At 35.6% G+C, this 23376-nt stretch overlaps 1 protein-coding gene across 2 annotated transcripts in view; it reads right to left on the bottom strand.

The window, feature by feature from the left end:
• Window positions 1–5114: 5114 nt before the first annotated feature.
• The window catches only part of LOC115214991, a 49271-nt gene continuing 31009 nt past the window's right edge, over window positions 5115–23376 (bottom strand). For both annotated transcript variants that reach the window (XM_029784103.2, XM_036501215.1), the window contains exons 3-4: window positions 17281–17497; window positions 5115–8027 (exon numbers count right to left, since the gene is read on the bottom strand). In XM_029784103.2, the coding sequence (XP_029639963.1) occupies window positions 6179–8027; window positions 17281–17497 (2066 nt within the window). In that variant the 3' untranslated portion in view covers window positions 5115–6178. The remainder of the gene's footprint in view (window positions 8028–17280; window positions 17498–23376) is intronic.

Raw genomic sequence — 23376 nt, 5'->3', positions numbered from 1 at the left:
ATAGAATAAGTACTAGGCTTACAAAGAATAAGTTCTGGGGGTAATTTGTTTAACTAAAAGTGGTGCTCCAGCATGGCCACAATCAAATGAATGAAACAAATAAAAAATATATATATATATATATTTAAAACCTTGCATCATCTGAGAAGCTACCAAACTCAGAGATACCATCTACATAAAAAAAATAGTTAAGTATTGACAATTTCTTAGAAAATGGTAACCATTCACTAAGGAGTCATAATGTCAAAACATGCTTATAGTTGTCTTCTGTCCTTGCCAAAAAGAAAATTTTAATATTTTAATGATTTTTTATTCACATTGTTTTTTCCTTGCCATATAATTATATCTTGTGGGCTTTTTAATGCTCTCTGCTTTGAATATGTTAATACTAACTTAACTATTAGAAGTCAAAAGCCTTTCTCTCCATCACTTGTTTTACACATGGAGATTACATAGTTCACAAGTCTCCTTAGTTGTAACTATAGAATTTCAACTGTTTGTTCCAGACAGAATTCTCTGGATCAAGAGTTAAATAGAACAACAACGGGACAACTATTTGATATTCTTTCTGTCAATGACACATTAACTGACTCTCTTTACTCTTTTACTTGTTTCAGTCATTTGACTGCGGCCATGCTGGAGCACCACCTTTAGTCGAGCAAATCGACCCCGGGACTTATTCTTTGTAAGCCCAGTACTTATTCTATCGGTCTCTTTTTTGCCGAACCGCTAAGTAACGGGGACGTAAACACACCAGCATCGGTTGTCAAGCAATGCTAGGGGGACAAACACAGACACACAAACACACACACATATATATATATACATATATACGACAGGCTTCTTTCAGTTTCCGTCTACCAAATCCACTCACAAGGCATTGGTTGGCCCGGGGCTATAGCAGAAGACACTCGCCCAAGATGCCACGCAGTGGGACTGAACCCGGAACCATGTGGCTGGTTAGCAAGCTACTTACCACACAGCCACTCCTGCGCCTATGACTCTTCTTACATTAGCAGAATAAATGAAGCTATATGAATAGAGAACTTGACCCATATTTTGGCAGGTTAACTGATTGCATCCTGAAACAGAAAAGTCACAATGAAAGTCTTATCTGCTTATCAGACTGATTGCTTGTCAGACCACATATGCCCACAGACAATTATTTCTAATTTTGGCACAAGGCCAGCAGTTTTGAGGGAAGGTGGCAAGGTAATTACATCAACTTCGGTACTTGAATGGTACTTTATTTTATTGATTCCAAAAAGATGAAAAGTAAAGTTAACTTCGGCAAGAATTGAACACAGAGCATAAAGAACTGGAAGCATTTTCTTTGATCCACTAACAATTCTGCCAGCCTGCTATTTAATACCTACATATATAATTGGCAGATCATTATATAAAATGGTAATATTCTATTTTCAGATTTCACAACAGTTTTTATATTGTAAAAGAAATTATAGAGGAATCTTCCTGTATTGCTTTGATGTCTAAAGGTAGACATTTAGTAAGTTTTAAAAATTGCAACTGAAAAGTTTTTGATCATATTGAATAATTGACATCTCTTTCCTATAATAGAGATATATACAAGTACCTCATTTTCAACTGCCTATTACCTCAATACACTTGACTAATATAGGCAGAATGAGATACTTTTATCTATGGGCTGAAACAGCTGTAAGTTATTTTACTAATTTAGATTCATGTTTTTTAATAATTACTTGTATCCCTACTTTATATGCATTGAATAATATGCTATATGTATGTATGTTGTTATTATAATTATCAGTTTAATAAATAAATAAGTTAACATTTTTAATGTCCTAAAGTTGATGAACCAACTATTGTTCTCCTCCATTTTCTTATTTGCAATATAAATTAATGGTAAAATATCTCTTTACCTTCACCCATTTAATACACTAGGTAAGTTAATTGCAATGCAATAAAAAACACTTGTGTATTAATAATTGGGTATTCTACCAATAGTATATTGGATAGATATTATCCCTTAATGGGTTGGACTCACAACCCCTAATGTTCTTGGAGTTATATATATATATATATATATATATATCTTTTATTCTTTACTTGTTCCAGTCATTAGACTGTGGCCAGGCTTTAAAAAAGTACCAAGGTTGATTCGTTCACCTAAAATTTTTCTTTGCTGAACTGCTAAGTTATGGGAACATAAACACACCAACACTGGTTGTTAAGTGGTGGTGGACAAACACAGACACAAACACATAGATAAGCATGTATGTGTCTGTTTGTGTATACATGCATACAAAGGTATTCTTTCAGTTTCCATTTACCAAATCCACTCTCAAGGCTTTGGTCAGCCCAGGGCTATAGTAGAAGACACTTGCCCAAGGTGTCATGCAGTGGGACTGTACCTGGAACCATGTGGCAGCAAAGCAAACTTACCACATAGCTATGCATATGTATTAATCATATATATATATATATATATATATATATCCGTGTGTGTACCATTGGCGATTTTTTTTCCTCTGTCTTCCCTTCTCTGGATCTTTTCTCCTATGTTTCTGACGAAGAGCTCCGCTCGAAACGTTAAACCCTCCTTCTTCTCTTCCTTCCTGAGCATCCAATAATACTATATTTGTTCCACGTCCTCGCATTGTTGTGTTCTCTCTTTGTGTTTTCATGTTTGGATTAACTATATATATATATCGATCAATGGAAATTGCAGCTGAGTTACCAGTGCCGGTGGCACGTAAAAAGCACCCACTACACTCACGGAGTGGTTGGCGTTAGGAAGGGCATCCAGCCGTAGAAACACTGCCAGATCAGACTGGGCCTGATGCAGCCTTCTGGCTTCACAGACCCCAGTTGAACCGTTCAACCCATGCTAGCATGGAAAGCGGACGCTAAATGATGATGATGATGATGATGATATGTATGTATGTATATATATGTATATATAGATAAGAAAGTTTGTTTGGTAAAGCACGTGGGTGAATATATAAGAAAATAGTAAAGTGTGAAAAAACGACAGAAGGCTTAAATGTTAAAAAATATATATATTTGTGTCAAAATGTCTGTAGAATATTGGAAAAAATTTTTTTCCCCTTTCCTTAAAATGACATAATTTAAAAATCTTCCCATTTTACCAATGTGCTTTCGGATCATCAACACAAATGAGACTGAACAAGGAAACATTCTTCATTGAAAAGTACAAACCCAGACTCAACCATCCGAACATACTGACACAGAGAAATTAACAAGGAAAAGGGAAAAAAAATTTGTAAGCGATTATCTCCCCTACACCGGAAAAAATCACTCACTACCTCCCCTTATTTAGAAATCTCCTGGAAATAAAAACAACGATAATTCCATGCAATATAAACATAACGTCACAAGAAATTTGAAAAGCTACACGCGAAACCGGTAATTTCTTTAAAAATTTTTTAAATTATGTCATTTTAAGGAAAGGGAAAAAAAATTTTTCCAATATTCTACAGACATTTTGACACAAATATATATATTTTTTAACATTTAAGCCTTCTGTCGTTTTTTCACACTTTACTATTTTCTTATGTGTATATATATATATAAGATTTTATCAAGTAACCAGCATGTAATAAAACCATATAGGTAACAATTAATACAAAATATATAATGATATAAATATAATTATGATAAGGGTACTAATGAGTAGTACCACATGCTGGAAATAGACACCGGCTCTAAGAATTACATTATTTACCCCATTAGCACAGGTTGAAAGCGAGGGAAGTGAACAAAGAATATATATGTATATATAATACACACACACAAAGGGGAGAGAGAGAGAGAGAGAGAGAACAGACAGATATTATTAAGTTATAATTTACTTAGTTGATAATTTAAGATTTAAAATTAAAAAATGTTAAAGTAGAAGCATCCCAAATTAACAACAACAACAACAGCAAACTTTATCTTTTCCTCTTCTTTCTCTCGGTTTTCGTCATTCATGTCATCCAAGTTGATAGGAAGTCCATTCTCATCCAAATCAACTGCAGGAATACTGCTCTCAACAACAGGTAGACCTGAAAAGTAGCATAATCTGCTATCTGCAGTCTAGTTTAACAAACCTAATTAAGACTGAAACATTGAAGCTACAAAAAAAAAAAATGTACTTAATACATGCAACAAGGCAAGGTACATAACTCTACTTACTTCGTCACTCTTATCTAGAGAACTTAACAATAAACATCCGTGCTTGTAGTCCTTTTCCCTTTTTTTTTCTTCTTTTTAGTAATCATTTCATACCTACTGCACAGCTAAACACATTTAAAAATGCAACTAAGGAAAAACTGATTTAAAATAGTAAAAAAGTATTTTTATTCCTAAATTAATATCATCGTTTAAGCATATTGGATGGTCTCATCATCATTGTCATCATCACCATTTAATGGTGTAAACTTGCATGTAAACTTGCATGGGTCAGACAGTTTTGTTGAGACATATTCTCAAAAGCAAGATGCCTTCCTGTTGCCAACCCTGACTTATTTCCAGGCAAGTTAATATATCCCTATCGCTAGGCATGTTTTTCACAGAAGACTTGAAACAAACAACATTGATTGTATGATGGATGATGATGATTGTTTGCAACCATCACATGATGTGAAGACAAGGGTGTGCACACGCGCACACACACACAGGCTTCTTCCATTTTCCAAAAGCTTCTAAGTGGATTACCAAATCTACTTACAAGGCTTTTGTTGGCTATATTAGAAGGCACTTACTCAAGGTACTAAGCAGTGGGACTGAACCCAAAAGCACATTAGCCATGCCTGTACTTAAAACAATATTCAGTAAACATTATTTTGCCTACTAATAGATAACCAACATGTATTTGTGCTAAAATAAGTTGATTGATATTGAATTTACTCTGTAGGGGAAAAAATGGGATTGAATAATGAAAATCTGTTTTAATAACAGCTCCAAAGTCAGTTGTGATAACGCTACAAAAAGAGTTACATCCTCTCTAAAAAGGAGATACATACAAAGATTAAATTTCTTGTCATTTCATCCTAAAAATCAAATATTTTATTTTGCAATAATTTCTAATTAGCATTTTAAATATAAATTTATTTACAGTTTTTTTTGCTTTGTTTTTCAGAGATTTTATTTCTTCTCTTCATTCCTAAAATACAATTATCTTAATATTTATATTCAATATTTAAGAATCAAAATAGTTTATCATTTGATATTGTTTACTCAGTATACTGCTTCATGTTAAACAAAAGCCACCTAATTGGTTGCAAACTAAAAAGTAGGAAACATTAGTCATCATAATCATAGTCATATCTATCATACTCATCAGCAACAAACCATTGCAATTTGTATACAATGTTCTGAATTGTCTTTAGAATAAAAATATTAAAAGATTAATAATTTTGTGTTCTTTATAAAAACAATTTAAGATTTTAAAATATATTTTCATTTTTTTTCGAAATATTTAAATACATGTCAAGTTTAAAATATTTGTTGTACATTTGATATTTGTCATAGATATAATGTTTATCGTATATCAGAAACTTGTAATACTGACAAGAAAATCATTATTTTGTGTAAGTTTTTATACCACAGAGAGAAGAGAAATCTGATGTGTCAAAGTTGACCTTCATCTAAAAGAAAAACGAAATTTTATAGTTGTAATTTTTTTTTCTTTACTCCTAGGCAAAGACCATATTATGCTTTTCCCCATGATATATGAACTTGTCTAAATCCATGAACCTCACTTTTTAATTTTTGCCAACACAGAGCACCATCAGTTTCCTCAGATTCTGTTTTTGACACGGAAATACTTGGCATGCCAATGTTTCTTATATATAGACATAATCCCTATGCCATTAAAATATTATATACCTCATGACATAGGTATCATATAATTTTCTGTTTGCTTTTAAGGAGTATCATAAAGGAATCATTAAGCTACCAACCAGCTGAGAGCACAATGTGATTTCAGTTCTCTGCTGAAGTTAATTCACTTCACTTATGGCTGCTAGTGCCCTTGCAAAAGACACAGATATTAAAATGTCTCATTTCTCCTTACTAAAAATGTAGAGCTTTTTGTGCCTAACCAAGTGAAACCAATATGTGTTGTTGCTGCAGTAGTTAGGCAATAAATAGAAGCAACTCTGTTATTTGAATATATTTCCTTCAATCTTTTTTAAGATTTCCTGTTTTCTACTTCTATGTCAGCTACATTCTTCAAGAGTGAATTACCACTCATATCAATATATTGTGAGGAATAAGTATCAGAGGATGACAAAAGGGTATCCTTTTCAATATTTGGCCGAGCTTTCCGTAAAAAGTTATCATTTTTCAACTGTTTGACTTTCTTCCGAATTATCTGATGCCCAAGTTTACTTTCTAGTGACATTGTTCGCCTACGGAATGTGAGCTCATAATCTGAGTCATTATCACTAGAAGCAGAATTAGAATCTGTATCATAGCATTCACTGTAACATCGTGATTTTCCGATATCTTCTGACTGCTTAATTTTTTTCTCAGGAAGCATACCAAATGGATCTCTTGCTAGAAATGTTTCCTTCTCAGGAATTTTTTGTTCAACAACAAAAACACCTTCTTTTGTCTCTTCTTCATTCCAAAACAACTGTGAAGCATCTGAGGCAGAAAATGAATGCAGAATGCGGTTGCCACGCCATTCTGATATAGTTTGTTCTCTTTGAATATCTACAATGATGTCACTATCACGACGTTTGAATTCTTTCTTGTATTCTCTGAGAATTGTCCCAGTTTCTGGATTTACTTTATTCCCTTCAGAAAATTTCCGGAAATTATTAATAATACTATTCAAATTCTTTGTTCTCAATAGTTGTTTGTCATTTATTCTTCTTTTTATCTTTGGTGATATTTGGTGCAATGAATCCTGAATCTTTTCCATTAGAGTTCCAGAGGACTTCTGTGGCAATTTGTCCAAATTAAGCTGAAGTGTCTTTGGTCTTTCAGGAAGTGCTGGAGGTTGGACTTCCTCTTCTGTCCAACTTTCCCTTACATAATTCACCTCTTCATACTCATGGTTACTCTTTTGTGACAGATTATCATTTTCATCTTCTTCTTTGATTTTTTTACAGGAAAGATCCCACTCTGATCGTGCCTTAGGTGAAAGAAACTGTTTTTTCTCTTTAAGATCGGGAACTATTTCCTGTGATGCATTAGCTGCATCAATATCCCAGTAAATATTGCTACTAACAGACTGAACTTCCACAGAATCTGCAGTTGAAGGCAACTTTAAACTTCTTTCTAGAATGGGACTATTTAGAGACAGTTTGTTTTGGGTTTGTGATTTTTGACGTTCATACTGCAGAGACACGGCACTGTCTGTTGAATTTGATCGAAATGTTTGGCAACGATAGTCTCTAGTAGTTTCTGAGTCTTGACATGCTAATTCAGATGCACACATAATCCCAGAGTCCCTAGAGCAAATTGACCCTTTCATTTCTGTTGGTGTCTTGGCTTGAATTGCATTGATGTGATCATCTATTAACTGCTGCGGAATGTTGACATTTAAGTGAGGTTGTAACTCTGAATCACTGTGTCGAAAGATACACTGTCGGTTAAAAGATTCACGGTTGATATCACAATTCATCACTACTTTATCAGGACATGATATTGTCTCAGAGACAACTGAAGAAGCTGAACTAGGAATATACAACCAAGATCTGGCAGGCTTAGGAGGAGGATTAGCAAGTATGGAGAAATCTTGAATCTTGGATCCTTGATATTCTTCATGAGTATTCCTCCTCAAAGTGACAAACATACTCGGATCATATGATGTTCCTCGTCTCAAGCTCACTGGTTTAGAATTTTGATTAAATGGTAATTCTCTATTAGAAATTGTTTCCCAATCTGAAATACTTCTTACAGTTGGAGATGCAGAACCATCATTGTCTTTCTGTTTCATTGCAATATATATATTGGTGCGGATTGTGGCCAGAATTTGTTCAGCTCGAGGAGAAACAAATATCAACCTTGCTTCACCAATATTGGTCACCCTGAATAAATATATATTAATGAAAATAAAGTATTAAAAAAATTTCAAAACAAATAATTGCATTTAAAGCAGAATTAATTGCACAAAATTCATTTTTTTAAAACTATTTTTTAATCCTATTATTTGACAACTTGTACAGCTGAAAATTTAAATAAAGTATGTATTCTGTATTATTTTTTTAATGTCATAAAATCCCAGTTATTTTCTAGTTTTAGTAATGACAACTGAAAGTGGAGTTTTTTTTTTTACTCTTCCAAAGTTTAAGTTTATTCTAATCAGTAAGCTACTGATACATTCATCAGTTTTATGATGCTACTTTTTTTTCATCTATAGCTTAGTCGGAGATAAAAGGGCTACAACTGTGAACATTTTTTTCCTGGCTTCCAAGATTGAGGTATAAACAAAGGGAAAAAATCAGTTACCTGATCAGAGACCTGTTCAATTGCTTCCAATAGACTGGACTCCACTAAAGACAGCTAAGGGTCAGATGGTGGTGTTAAACCAAACAACAGACTAAGTCTATTAGCCAAGAATGAGCACAGTCCATTTAAAGGCTTCTGTATATTCTCAATTCACTAAATTTCACTCACAGCCATAGTAAAAGACACTTGCCCAAGGTACCATGTGACTGTAAAGCAAACTCTTTAAGCAGACTGTCTTCTCTGGAACCATAATGGAAAAGATTCAGGATTCATTGCATCCTTTCTAACAGCAGTGAACTGGTCTACTCTGTAATAGCTACTTATATTGAAGTAGAAATAGTTGCTGGAAATTAATTACTATAGCTTTAAAAAGATTGCAACATCAAGAATAGATGGTGAAATCTGAAATACCTTTAATGACAGATCTGCAAGTTAAAAGGGAGATCTGTAATCAAAAGTAGATTTATGTATTAGAGCTTGTATATAGTTGCTTGATGTCTGTTAGAAATAGCAACCAAATTCCTCAAATATAACCTACTGTCTTAAACAAAGATATAATTTAGTCTCTAATACAAGAAAGATGAAAATGGTCATATGTCTACCAGACCAGAGCAGGCCGAGGCCTAAACAACAATAGCAATTATGTCACCTTTCTCACTGCATCATAGCAATTTAACCATTGAGATTTAATCACTTGACATAAGGAATGAATGAGATTAAAAACTGAATAATGATTAATATACCCACTTCAGTCATGAATGACCATGGTATTGCACTTAGAAAGTTCCTTACAAGGCACAAATCCGGGCATGGTTGTTTATGGAAGACCAGCAGTCACCCATGCATACCAGCCTCCCCTCTCACCTAACCACCGATGTTGTCCAAGGGAAAGGCAAAGGCCAATACAGCTTGATACCAGTGATGTCACAACTCATTTCTATAGCTGAGTGGACTGGAGCAACATGAAATAAAGTGTCTTGCTCAAAAACACAACATGCATTCAGTCTGGGAATTGAACTCACTACCTAATGATTGTGAGCCCAATGCTCTAACCACTCAGCAAGTCAATGCAATAATCATTAGTCAGTTTCTTTCTCATTCCTGTCACTCACATGATTAGAGGAGGCTTTTATAAAATACTAGCAGCGTTGCCCGGGTATGTAAGAGCCCCTAGTAGGCAACGACTAATCCCAATCTAGTCCTTTCCCTCTAGGGAACGAAGGCGCATGTGTAGGTTGCAATGTCTTCTCTTCACTTGAATATTTCTGTGTATACGATGTTCCTAGCTGTCCCTTTAGCCGATAAAAAGGTCGAGTTGTGTCCCCTAGACCGAAAATGTGTTGCATATAAAAAGCTTAGATTCTGGACCCCATGTCGAATTTATCGATTTTTTTCAGAACTGGGGGAACTTTTCAAAATTTTCACTGCGTTAGTTTTGAATTATGACATTGGGCTATGTGTGTGTCAAGTTTCATCAGAATCGGTTGAAAGCCGTGGTCAGAGTGAGGGTACAACCTGACAGACACACAGACAGACAAACTGTCGTTTATATAGAGAGAGATGAGAAACACCTTTTCCCCCAGACTCACTGACAAAAGCTGTTTAGACAGGACTGCTTTTGATTACAATACTTTTAGACCAGTGTTGCTGCTATACATAAAAATATTCATAGATATATTCATCTAAAAAAGAAAATTCAACAATCTTTAACCCACTAAATACACTTGTCTAGCAACAGACCATGTTTTCTCACAAAACCCCTTTCACATCTAAATTCTTTTAAAGTATCTGTTATCATCTAGAAACCAAACTATACAAATTTACCTAATCTTTCATTTCTAGAAATTTCCCTTCTTACAACACTTTTACTTGTCTGAAGAGAGTAAGGTAAAGAGTGGGGTGGGGAGGACATGTATGAAATGATTCTGTCCTGCTTCATGAGAAGCTAATTTTAAAATATACACACAATACAAACATTCAAACATATATGTTTGTGCCGTGTGTGTGTGTATGTGCGCGCATGCATGTATGTGTGTGTTCTGTACTAATTGTCATTATTTGAAATCTTCCTGAAAAGAAAGAACTGGTTTCTAATGACGATACAAAGTTCCATCATTCAACTCTAGGTAACATAAGCAATGTCACATTTTGTCCTTGAGGAAAGTTTTGCATATTTTTACTGTTCTGCTTATAGACTTTATTTGTAATGTGCATGTTTGCTAGTTGACTTCTTTTTCTGAAAACCTTAGCTTTTTCAGATTGTCACAAACAAAACCCAAGAGCACAATTATAGATATAAATGTAAATTTATAATCTGGATATAAAAGCTGAAGATTTGAATCAGTTGTCTTTAGTTATCCTCTTTCTCTTGAATTTTCGAAGAGGTATTCACATCAGCAAGGTGCACACACACACACACAATATTATTTATTAAATTCGTGTCAACTTTCCTATCATTCTAACTTATCTAACCTCTTGCTTTCCACTCCTATCTCTTTGTAAATGATTTATTCATACATTTCCTGGTACTTCAGACCACAGCATAGAGATATGACACTAATTAGGATGGTAATTTACCACAATGAAGAATATATGTTTGAGATAGTTAAGGCCAAGGAGATTAGAGTAAGTGTGGGATTAAAAGAAGAGGGAGAGAAGAAATGCCAGAATTAGAGAGAAGTAAATTAGAGAATTATAATAGAAAAGGAGAGTAACAAACATGAAGAAAGGTGATAAAAGATAGAAAAAAATTAGAAGTAAATTAAGAAAGAGAGAAAACAGTGGCTTCGTGTATTCCAGTAGTTCTCAACCATTTTTTATGTATGGAACCCTTTGTTTACAATTTTACTCTGATGGACCCCCCACAGCCACTTGATGTTTAAAAAACAATTTTATATATACTTCTCACTAAATTCCTATTTTGTTATTCACTCATCCACTTGTGAAGGTTAAACTATATAAAATGTTTCTTGCTGTTTCATACAATATGCACATTTAAATCAGAACTTTTTGTGCAACATTAAAATTCTACTGTGGCTCCCCTATTTCCTATTTTGCTAGCATGGACTCCCCAAAATATTATATGGATCCCCAGGGGCCATATGCACTCCAGTTGAGAACCTCTGGTTTATTCATACAGAAGCTTCAGGGAGAATCTAAGATTGTAAGTAGGGAGGGCACTGTAGAGCTTTATTAAAGGCTGTTTTAGCACATGCAGCCTTTCTCAGGATAAACTCTCTTTTGAACAAATCTTAGTATAGCACAATGATAAACTTTCTCTCTTCCTTTCATGTTAAAGATTGGATGCCTTGTAAATTTAATTTTTACATTTATTTGGCTCTTATTTTCTCAGTCGTAATTTTTCTTTAATCCCCTGCCCTTTTTAATTTATTTTCTCCTGTTCCATTTATGAATTTTGTTTTGCAAGATTCCTGATTTGAAATCATGTTGAAACAGATATTATGTTTCAGGTTGGTCATTTTTTCTTTCTTGTCAAATAAACACACACACTATATGTTCATTTTTCACTTGTTTATTATTGCTCTTATTTTCTCTTATGTCCATTGACTGTAAATCTTGCATCACTCAGCTGTGACCTCTTCGGTGACTCATCTATCCCATATTTATTCTCTTGTTTTGTTTGTGGGATAGAAGAGGTCACAGAAGTGTGACAAAAGATTTCCAGACAATGGACATAAGATAAAATAAGAACAGTAATAAACAAGTGAAGAACAAATATATAGTGCATGTGTTTATTTGGCAAGAAAAAAATAAAATGATCATCCTGAAACATAACAATTTTTCTTGGTCCTTTATCATTTAGTGGATGTTATGTTTTGCCTGATGCAATGTTGAGCTACATAAGACACTGTAAACTCAGAAACATGTTTTTATTGCTGCATAACACCTCACTCCAAACAGATGTACCTATCCCTCCACCCAAACTAAATATTTTGTTCAGTCTTTTATTCTTGGGACTACACCTCCCTGGAATCACTTCACTACCCACATTTTCCCTATAAGTATTCACCTATGGCAGTTTAAACTGAACCTCAAAAACTCCAATCTTGCCATCTCATATAACTCATTAGTAAAATAAGAATAATAATCATTTGGCTAGAGAATCCTCAGCCTTAACTAATTGCATTAAGCTAAATTTAGGGTTAGGTTATGTACAGTCAATGTATCCCAGAAGTCGGATTGCTGTTCATGGAATCAATGCAAATCTGATGGGACCATAACAATCCAGTCACATTAAACAGCACTAAGAGAAAGCCATGTTTATGCCTATAATACACAAAGATCCTAAACTGCATCCTAAATAAATGTTATTACAGTGGCCTAATAAAGATTCATTAATACACTGTAACTACTGACTCATTGATAGATACAATTTCTCTTCTCTACCCCTTCTACCACTATTTCAATAGCTTCTGTTCTTACAAACTAGCTTGTTGCATAACACCTCACTCCAAACAGATGTACCTGCCTCTTCTCTCATCATCCCTATTGTCCCTCTACCCAAACTAAATATTTTGTTCACTTTTTTATTCTCAGGACTACAGCTACCTGAAATCACTTCACTACCCAGTTTAAACTATGGCAGTTTAAACTGAACCTCAAAAATTCCAATCTTGCCAGTCTGAGAAAGCCCTCGAAGTATACAGATGCTGCTTCTCCTCATATAACTCTTTAGAAAAATAAGACTAATAATCCATTGGCATTTATAAGGTGTTACATCACCAATTACATTTAGAATTTATATATCACTATTTTATTTACCATTTCTATTCTTGAGTTTAATTTGAATCTTATTCTACTCATTTTCCGTTTTATACTTTACAGAATTTTTTATTCATCATCATCATCATCGTTTAGCGTCCGTTTTCCATGCTAGCATGGGTTGGACGGTTCTACTGGGGTCTGTGAAGCCAGAAGGCTTCATCAGGCCCAGTCAAATCTGGCAGTGTTTCTACGGCTGGATGCCCTTCCTAACGCCAACCACTCCGTGAGTGTAGTGGGTGCTTTTTACGTGCCACCCGCACTGGTGCCAGACAGAGCTGGCAAACGGCCACGAACGGATGGTGCTTTTTATGTGCCACCGGCACGAGGGCCAGGCGAGGCTGGCAACGGACACGAAACGGGGCGGTGCTGGCAACGGTCGCGAAACGGAAAGTTCTCTTACATGCCACCGGCACTGGTAACACATCTGCAATTTCCATTGATTGATTTCGATTCTGATCGTCACTTGCCTCAACGGGTCTTCACAAGCAGAGTTTTGACATGCCACCGGCACTGGTAGCACATCCGCAATTTCCATTGATCGATTTCGATTCTGATCCTCACTTGCCTCATCACGTCTTCACAAGTAGAGTTTTGTGTCCCAAGAAGGGAAGGTATGCATACGTAGGCTGGCTCCATCCCATGTAGAAGGCCACGGGTTATGGACTCACTTGTCCTGCCGGGTCTTCTCGCGCACAGCACACTTCCAGAGGTCTCGGTCTCTAGTCATTTCCTCAGTGAGACCTAAAGTTCGAAGGTCGTGCTTCACCACCTCGTCCCAGGTTTTCCTGGGTCTGCCTCTTCCACAGGTTCCCTCAACCACTAGGGTGTGGCACTTTTTCACACAACTATCTTCATCCATTCTCGCCACATGACCATACCAGCGCAAACGTCTCTCTTGCACACCACAACTGATGCTTCTTAGGTCCAGCTTTTCTCTCAAGGTACTTACACTCTGCCGAGTGTGAGTACCGGCATTACACATCCATCGGAGCATACTGGCTTCATTTCTAGCGAGCTTACGCATATCCTCAGCAGTCACGGCCCATGTTTCACTGCCATGTAGCATGGCTGTTCGTACACACGCATCATACAGTCTGCCTTTCACTCTGTGCGAGAGGCCTTTTGTCACCAGCAGAGGTAAGAGCTCTCTGAACTTTGCCCAAGCTATTCTTACTCTAGCAGTTACACTTTCAGTACACCCGCCCCCGCTGCTGACTTGGTCACCTAGGTAACGGAAACTATCAACTATTTCTAGTTTTTCTCCCTGGAAAGTGACGGAAGTTGGTCTCAGAGCATTTTCAGTGTTTATTGTTCCTGAGCATCTGCCACATACAAAAACCATCTTCCTAGTTAGCCTTCCTTTGACATTGCTGCATCTCTTATGTGTCCATAGCTTACACTTGGTGCATCTTATAGAGTTTCTACCTACACCTTTTCTACAGATCGAGTAGGGCCATCTACCTGAAGGTGTTTGTGATTTGTCTACCTTCCTACTGATTACGACTTTGGTTTTAGCTAGATTGACTCTGAGGCCCTTCGATTCTAATCCTTGTTTCCACACCTGAAACTTCTCCTCCAGTTCTGATAGCGACTCAGCAATTAGAGCAAGGTCATCAGCATAGAGGAGCTCCCAAGGGCATCCTGTCTTGAATTCCTCCGTTATTGCCTGAAGGACTATGATAAATAGGAGGGGGCTGAGTACTGAGCCTTGGTGGACTCCTACCTCGACCCGGAATTCTTCACTGTACACATTTCCAACCCTCACCCTACTAGCGGCGTCCCTGTACATGGCCCGCACAGCTCTCACTAACCATTCATCTATCCCTAGTTTCCTCATTGCCCACCAGATAAGGGATCGGGGGACCCTGTCGAAGGCTTTCTCCATGTCAACAAAAGCCAGGTACAGGGGCTTATCTTTGGCTAGGTATTTCTCCTGCAGCTGCCTTACCAGGAATATAGCATCAGTAGTACTTTTATTCATGGTTATTTGATATGCCTTTATTTTGATTTAAAAGTGAGCATAAATCAAAAATATCTGAATATATTGCAACTTATCACTACCATACTAAAATTCAAAGCCTTAAATACAATAAAACTCCAGACAATGTTAAATTAATATTATTACTTTTATAAGGTGGTGAGCTGGCAGAATCATTAACATGCTGGGCAAAATGCTTAGTGGCATTTTGTCCATTTTTATATTCTGAGTTCAAATTCTGCCAGGGTTGGTTTTACCTTTTTCCTTTCAGGGTCAATAAAATAAGTACCAGTTGAGCACTCAGGGTGATGTAAGTGACTTACCCACTCCCTAAAACTTGCTGGCCTTGTGCTAGAATTTGAAACCAATATTATTACTTTTATATGGCAGCAAGCTGGCAGAATTGTTAGAACACCTGGCAAAATGTTTAGCGGCATTTCATCTGTCCTTTACATTCTGAGTTCAAATTCAGCCAAGGTCGACTTTGTCTTTCATCTTTTCAGGGATTGATAAAATAAGCACCAGGGATTGATAAAATAAGCACCAGGGTCAATGTAATTGACATATCCACTCCCCCAAAATTGTTGGCCTTGTGCCAGAATTTGAAACCAATATTATCATTATTATATTAAAAGTGTTATAAAAAAATAAAATTGTTACTCTAATCAGTATCTGTAACATTGTTTACTTGTCTTATCGGAAAACAACAAGGCCATAAGTCAGAAGTTTCAGAAAAACTACTCCCTATTTTTTCAAAACAATACACTTCTATAGAATTACTTGCCGTTTAAAAAAAATAAATAAAAATACACTCATTCTTTACATCATTGCCTTGTTTCTCTCTCTATTAAATAACAAATAAACATAAACAAATATCCACGTCAGAAATTACAAATTTTTAACCTAATGTTGTTTCATTTACATAAGTTTACATCTGTTTTTTTATCTGTACTCTGTGTGTGTGTGGCAGGGGGGGGGTAGTGTCTATGTTTCCATACTTTCAAGAGTCAAGCAGAATTTGTTAAAACAGATTTTCTATGGTTAGGTGTCCTTTCTAGAACCAACCCTCACCAGTTTCCAAGCATAGTAATATTTCTCTATAGCCAGACAAGTTTCCATGGTAGACTGGAAAACAAATGACCCCACTTGTATGACAGTGACACTCATTTACAATTATTACAGGATGTCAAGACAAAGACATACAAATACACACACACATATATAATGGGCTTCTTTCAGTTTCTGTCCACCAGCTCTACTAACAAAGCTTTTGTCAGCTCAGGAAATTATCCTCTGAGGCACAAGTCTATGCAAGGTGGTTTGTGAAACACCAACAGTCACCTATGCATACCAGTCTCTCCTCTCTATACTGCCAATATTGTCCAAGAGAAAGGCAAAGGCCAGTACAGCTTGGCACCAGTAACATTGCAACTCATTTCTACAGCCAAGTGAATTGAAGCAACATGAAATAAAGTACCTTGCTCAAGAACACAACACAGCCTGGTCCAGGAATCAAACTCAAAACCCCACAATTGTAAACCTGATGCTCTAACCACTGAGTCATGTGCCTTCACATGATGTTGAATAAGGTACTGCAAAATGAACAAATTACATTGTGCAGATTGCAAGACATGTTGTGTATGATACAGTGAAGCCATTATAGCATGTTGTGTAGGACAGTGTGACAGTCATGGAATGTTATGTAATGTGATTGTCATAGCATGTAAGAGAGTATAAAGTGATATTATAGCATGTTGTTTAGGGTGTATGAAAGTTATAGCATGTCATGAAAGGTTACAAAGTGACAGTCTGGCCATGTTGTAGGGTGTGAGATGATATCAATCAGTTCAAATTGATTTTCATGTATAGCATTTGCTTATTTGAGATGAAGTGTTATAGTCAAAGCCTGTTATATTTATTTTCTTCTACACCTAGTATTTCTATATTTCTACATTGGTAATTGAAACAGATACAAATGAAACAGACAAGCATTACATGACATTGAAAATGATAGTTATGGCAACATTGATTACAACGATTATGACAGTAACAGGTAAAAATCAACTTACAATCCACTCTCAATAATAAGAATATTGTTAGTTTTATCTTTTGGTGCCAGGGACTTGACATAGAACCTTTTCAAAGTAGACAGTGGCCACTCATAGTCGCTATCACCTGATTGCTTCTTTAAAAATAAGGAACTTGGTGTAATTCTCATAAAATAATCACCAGTAAGTCCTAGACTTACTGAATATTCATTTTCTCTGACCCAAACTTCATAAGAATCTGAAAGAGATTTGAAATAAAACTGTCTTAGATTTATTTTATTTTACATTAGCATGAGAAAATAAACAATCATTTCATACATCATAAGAAAATAGAATTATATTTCTATGGAAATGTGAAAGTCTGATTATGTAAAATGAAATGAATATAATTGAGAATTAATAACATAAGAATATGGAACACTAGCAACTTTCCTCTACCCTAGCAACCAACAATATCAACAACCCCAATGCCCAGCTTCCCAACAATAACAAACTATTTAGGTTGAATAAGTAGAGGGCCTCTACTTAGTCACTTGATCTATTAGAAATAGTAACCAAATCTCCCTCGAATTACAATCTATTGTCTTCAAAAGAGAGGGACACATTGGATAACACTGTACACTCTGAATACTACATTGTCTAAATAAAAAGAAATGGTCATAACTGGAATGTCTTTGATTATAGGCCTGCTCAAACAGGGCTGACAACAACACCACTAACAATGCTAGGTAAAAAGGGAACACCACATAATCACTTGACATGTTTAAACTAGCAATCAAATTTCCCTCAGATCACAGTCAAGTGTATAATTTAACTCTTTCATTTCAGTATTTATTTTGAGAGGCTCTGTGTTTCTTTCAATTACTTTAAATATAACAAAGAATTTAGTTAAATAACTTAGTTATCATTCAGCTGGAGTTAGGAACATAAAGTGTGACTAAGGTTTGGTGGAAAATTTTAATTCAAAACTTATGAAAACAAAACTTCTGTACTCAGAGCCAGACCCGGTTTCAGCTGGGTTGGTAATGAAAGGGTTAAAGGTGATCTGGCTAATATTCCTATAACAACAGCATCAAGAACAGTTTAATATTGAATTTGATGTGTTATAAAGAAGAACTAAACTCCCGCAAGAGTAGTGAATCAAACAGTAAATCAGTTTAGTCTGGCGGTCTAAACAATCCATTTGAAGTACAAAAGTATTTTAACCACTCCAGTTATTACACTATATTTCTACACTAGCATACACAACACTACAATACCTGGATCAATGAGGGAGCCCCTACATAGCTGCTCAAACTGCTAGAAATAGCAGCCAATTTCCCTTCAAATTACATCATATCATCTTCAATAAAAAGAGAAACATTGAATTATGTAGACCTGTATATCCATTGTCTGAGGAAGAAAATGCAAGAGTTTCAAGCAGAATGTCTTAGATCAGGTGTCCCCCACCACCTTGCCACAGACCAGTATCATGCCATGGATCATTTGGTATCAGGCCACACAGAAAGGATCAATTTTAAAATAATTTTATTTATATTTTATTGACTATCACAATCTGTGAGGTGTTTTTGTATATATGTCTTATATTTGTAATATATATGCATTATACATGTAATAATTAAATTATATATTATGCATGTTATTGTTTTGTTAGATGCATGATCCTCTGATCCATGGAAAAATCATCTTGTATGAAACCAGTCTGTGCTGCAAAAGAGATTGGGGGCCACTGCCTCAGATCATAGATATTTTCAAGGGCTAAACAACAACACTACCACACTAAACTACAAAATACAGGGTAAAAACCACTAAAATATCACAATATAATCACATTTCATAATTTCGGTTTATTCTCATTCCATAACAACAATGACAACAACAAAACCAATATCACGGCTAAAAACAATATCAACAACAAATTAACAATAATTAACAAGCAATGTACCCCTAACACACTCCCAATAACAACAACAATGAAAACTCTACCCACCACCAGTACCATCACCAACGATAACAGCAACAATATCCCTACCACCCCCATCAACAATATCTGTACCAGTTACAATATTGTACCAAATTAACTGATCTAGATTGTAACGGCAAAGATAAGAAAACCATGGTGAAAAGTTCAATAATTCAATGACTCAGAAATTAAAATAAATATTGAATAAATGGTTCAGTCTGAAGTAAATAAATAAATAAATGACATATTTTGAAGGTGTTAGGAAGTATGAAGCAAAAATGTGGAGGTCACAGCTTCTAGATGTTATAATATTTTGTATGAGATATTTTCTTAGACAAATAAGTAAAGTTCAACTCTAAACACAATTCTTGTTTAGCTTCAACTTAGCCTGATTGAATAAGCCTATGGTTAAAGGCAAGCCTTGACCATCCACATCTTATAGCATATCCAGGGCCACATTATCCCATGTATCCTTCCTTTTATTTAAGGTGGTAGGGGTGTGATTTGTGGGATATTTGGCTGCTATTTTTAACTAGCCAAACAACAATACAGAGATTCCCTACTTAACTCATCAAATAGTTGATTAAGCCTTTTTCTGTGGAAATCAGATATATCCACTCAAAATGTCAAAACCCCTAACTGCAGAAAGCAGTTTTATACATCAATGTAGTTTAAGAAAGTCCTGTTTGAAACTTATTTTTTACTGAGATATATCAAGTTTATTGAGGCAGTGTGACTTGCATAGAATATCAATTCTACTTTTTGGAAGATATTTAACATCATTACTGAAATAACCATGAAATTTAATTTTGCAGTAAAAAGGTTAAATGATTTGATGGTTATTCGTCTACCAGTTAAAATATTGTATAAATCTAGTGAATTGTGCTACTGGCATAGAGATTAACTATCCATTCATCATCATTTAACACCTATTTTCCATGCTGGCATGGGTTGAACAGTTTGACAGGAGCTGGCCAGCTTCCCAAGCTCTATATCTGTTTTGGCATGGTTTCTACATCTGGATGCATTTCCTAATGCTAACCACTTTACAGAATGTACTGGGTGCTTTTAAACAGAATTGGCATGGATGCCTTTACGTGGCACCAGCACATGTGCTTTTTATGTGGCATCAGCACCCATGAGCCCACAAGATTAGGATCACTCAGCTGAAGAGAGATGCAGAGGACATGCCTGTGTGCAAGGACAACCATGACTTTACTTGGCTTCTCAAGCACAGCAAACTACCAGAAGTCTCAGTTCCTTGTCAGTTTCATATACAGGTTATCACAATGGACTATACAGACACTACAACCAGCAAGTGTTTTGTGGATGTTCAATGCTAAGTTTAAATCCCATCATAAGGAAAAACTTACAATAGATACTATTCCTTTTTAAAGTAAGAAACTTCTCACAACAATTTAATATACATTAAAGGTACAAGCATAGCAGTGTAGCTAAGAAATTTATTTTGCAACCCTGTTTTCAGGTTCAATTCCACACTTTGGATACATGTCTTCAACTAAGGCCCCAGGTTGACCATTACCTTATAAATGAAATTTGGTAGACAAGCTAAGTGAATCATAGTTGTTGCTAGTGTGCTGACACGTAAGAGGCACCCAGACCAGCGACACATAAAAGACACCCATGCTGGTGACATGTAATAAGCACCTGTGCCACTGACACAAAAAACACAAAGTACATTCTGTAAAGTGGTTGGCATTAGGAAGGGCATCCAGGTAAAGAAGCCAAACCAAAACAGATGGCTAGAGCCTGGTGCAGCTCTTCAGCTTACCAGTTCCAATCAAACCATCTAGCTCATGCCAGCAGGGAAAATGTATATTAGATGATGATGAAGCGTATGTGTGAGTGTGTGTATACACTAACACCATACAGGCAGCTCAGGGATTCAACATTGCAAAAACATGGAATAAAGTACCTTACTTGAAAACATGAAAGGGTTGGCATCAGAAAAGGAATCCAAACATAGAATACTACCTCAATAAGTCTTGGCCAACCCATGCCATCATGGAAAAATAATAAATGTAAAACAATGATAACGTTGATGGTGAAATTTGGATTAACTCCAGAACATCTTGCTTTTGAAACAAGAGATATATCTAAACTAACTACCAATAGTTAGATATAAACAGATATAAATAGGTACCATATGTTGATAGTTGGAACATTCTGTAGCTAGCAAATATTGAGTTATCAGTGCTAAATCATTTTTACGTTTATAAATTATAGTTAAATTAGTACATCATATGAAGATACTTTATGAATTTTAACAAGTGACCAGATCTTATTCTTTTATATATATATGTAACTGAGTGATGCCATACAATATATAACTGACTGAATATCAAATTATCCAAGAGATATTTAACTCTAGAATGATCCTGTTCACCTCGCCAAGAAAAGGTACCCACCTGGCAGGGACAACTCACTGTATTTTTAAAAAAGGTATTTTAAAAATACAGCAGTATTTTAAAAATGACAAGTGGTTTGTCAGTTTGCAGTACAATTTCAATTCTTGATGGTATAAATTGGAAGGAGATGAATTCCACAAGGTTGATATTTGTCAAGATACATTGCAAAGAAATGGAGTCTTTGTTAATGTTTCAATAATGAAAGGGGCTAAGGAACTCACCAATCCATATATTATAGTTTGGTGTGATTATATATTCAGAAAGTTTTAATGAACACAGCTTATTCTGTAACTGTGGTAAGGTGAGTGAGCAAACTAAAAACATATTTAGTCTCTCACAGCCTGGTACTCAAATCCTACTGTAGCTGATTACCTTTTATCCATCTAATACTTGAAAAAAATAGGTATCAGTAATATATTTCCAGCTATTTATATTCTGAGTTCAAATTCTTCTAACTCCTGATTGATAGAATAAAGTACTAGACAAGTCCTGGAGATCAATATAATCAACTATTTCTTTCTCCTCAAGTTTATGGCATTGTACCAAATTTAGAAATTGCCGTCAGCTGCAGGGGTGGCCGCAGCATTATTATTAAAGGTGGTGAGCTGGCAGAATCATTCAAATTCCCCAGAGGTCGACTTTCCCTTTCATCCTTTTGGGGTTAATAAATTAAGTACCAGTTGAGATTGATACAATTTACTCATCCCCTCTTCCAAAATTGCTGCGCTTGTGACAAATTTTGAAACCATTATTATTATTAATATTATTGTTATTAAATAAGTACCAGCTGAGCACTGCAGCTGATGTAATCATCTAGACTCCCCACCAAAAAAAATTTTAGGCCTTGTGCCTTTAGTAGAAAGGATTATTATTATTATTATTATTATTATTATTATTATTATAATTATTATTATAATTGCCTTTGCACAACTTCTAATGCTGGAAATGTACTACAGCATCAGCTGTTCACTACCAGTGAACTAAGGTAACACCTCTTATTTTTCGAGCACCTTCCAGAGTATTTGAGCGGTTCCAAACAATGCTATTTTCTGAAAGTGATCCACCCTTACTGCAGCCCCTATTTGTTCCACGTACTTCTCAAGATTTTTGCTCACTGTTCCCAGGGCTCCGACAATTATTGGTACTACTGCTACCTTTTTCATTGACCACGACTGCTTAACTTCCCAAGCTAACCTATCATACCTCTCAACTTTTCTTCCTTCCTTATCGCATACCTTGTTGTCAGCTGGGCATGCTATATCTATGATCCAGCATAGTTTGTTTTCTTTCTCAATTAAGACTATGTCTGGCTTTCTATTCTCTATTTCATGTTCGCACTGAATCATAAAATCCCATAGGATCTTTGCATTTCTATTTTCGATGATGCCTTCATGTTTGTGGTCATACCAATTTTTTGATCTGTCAAGTTCCTACTTGTTGCAGAGTGTCCAATGGACAAGCCTGGCTATATTGTTGTAGCATCTCTTATATTCCTTCTGGGCTAGTGGCATACATTGACTGGTAATATGCCATACAGTTTCACTGTTTTGTCCACAGATTCTGTACTTATCACTTTCTGCTGTGTTGTCGATTCTGTATTTTATGTAGTTTGTTCTTAGTGCTTGCTCTTGGGCAGCACAGATCAGAACCTCCGTTTCTGGTTTTAAATCACTTTTAGTTATCCACAGCCATCTTTTTTCTCTGTCTTCAACATCTCTGAGAAAT

This window comes from Octopus sinensis, linkage group LG1 (genome assembly GCF_006345805.1).
Source record: "Octopus sinensis linkage group LG1, ASM634580v1, whole genome shotgun sequence".
Lineage (NCBI taxonomy): Eukaryota > Metazoa > Mollusca > Cephalopoda > Octopoda > Octopodidae > Octopus > Octopus sinensis.
Note: the sequence above shows the minus strand (reverse complement) of the source record. Positions and strands in the feature narration are given on the sequence as shown.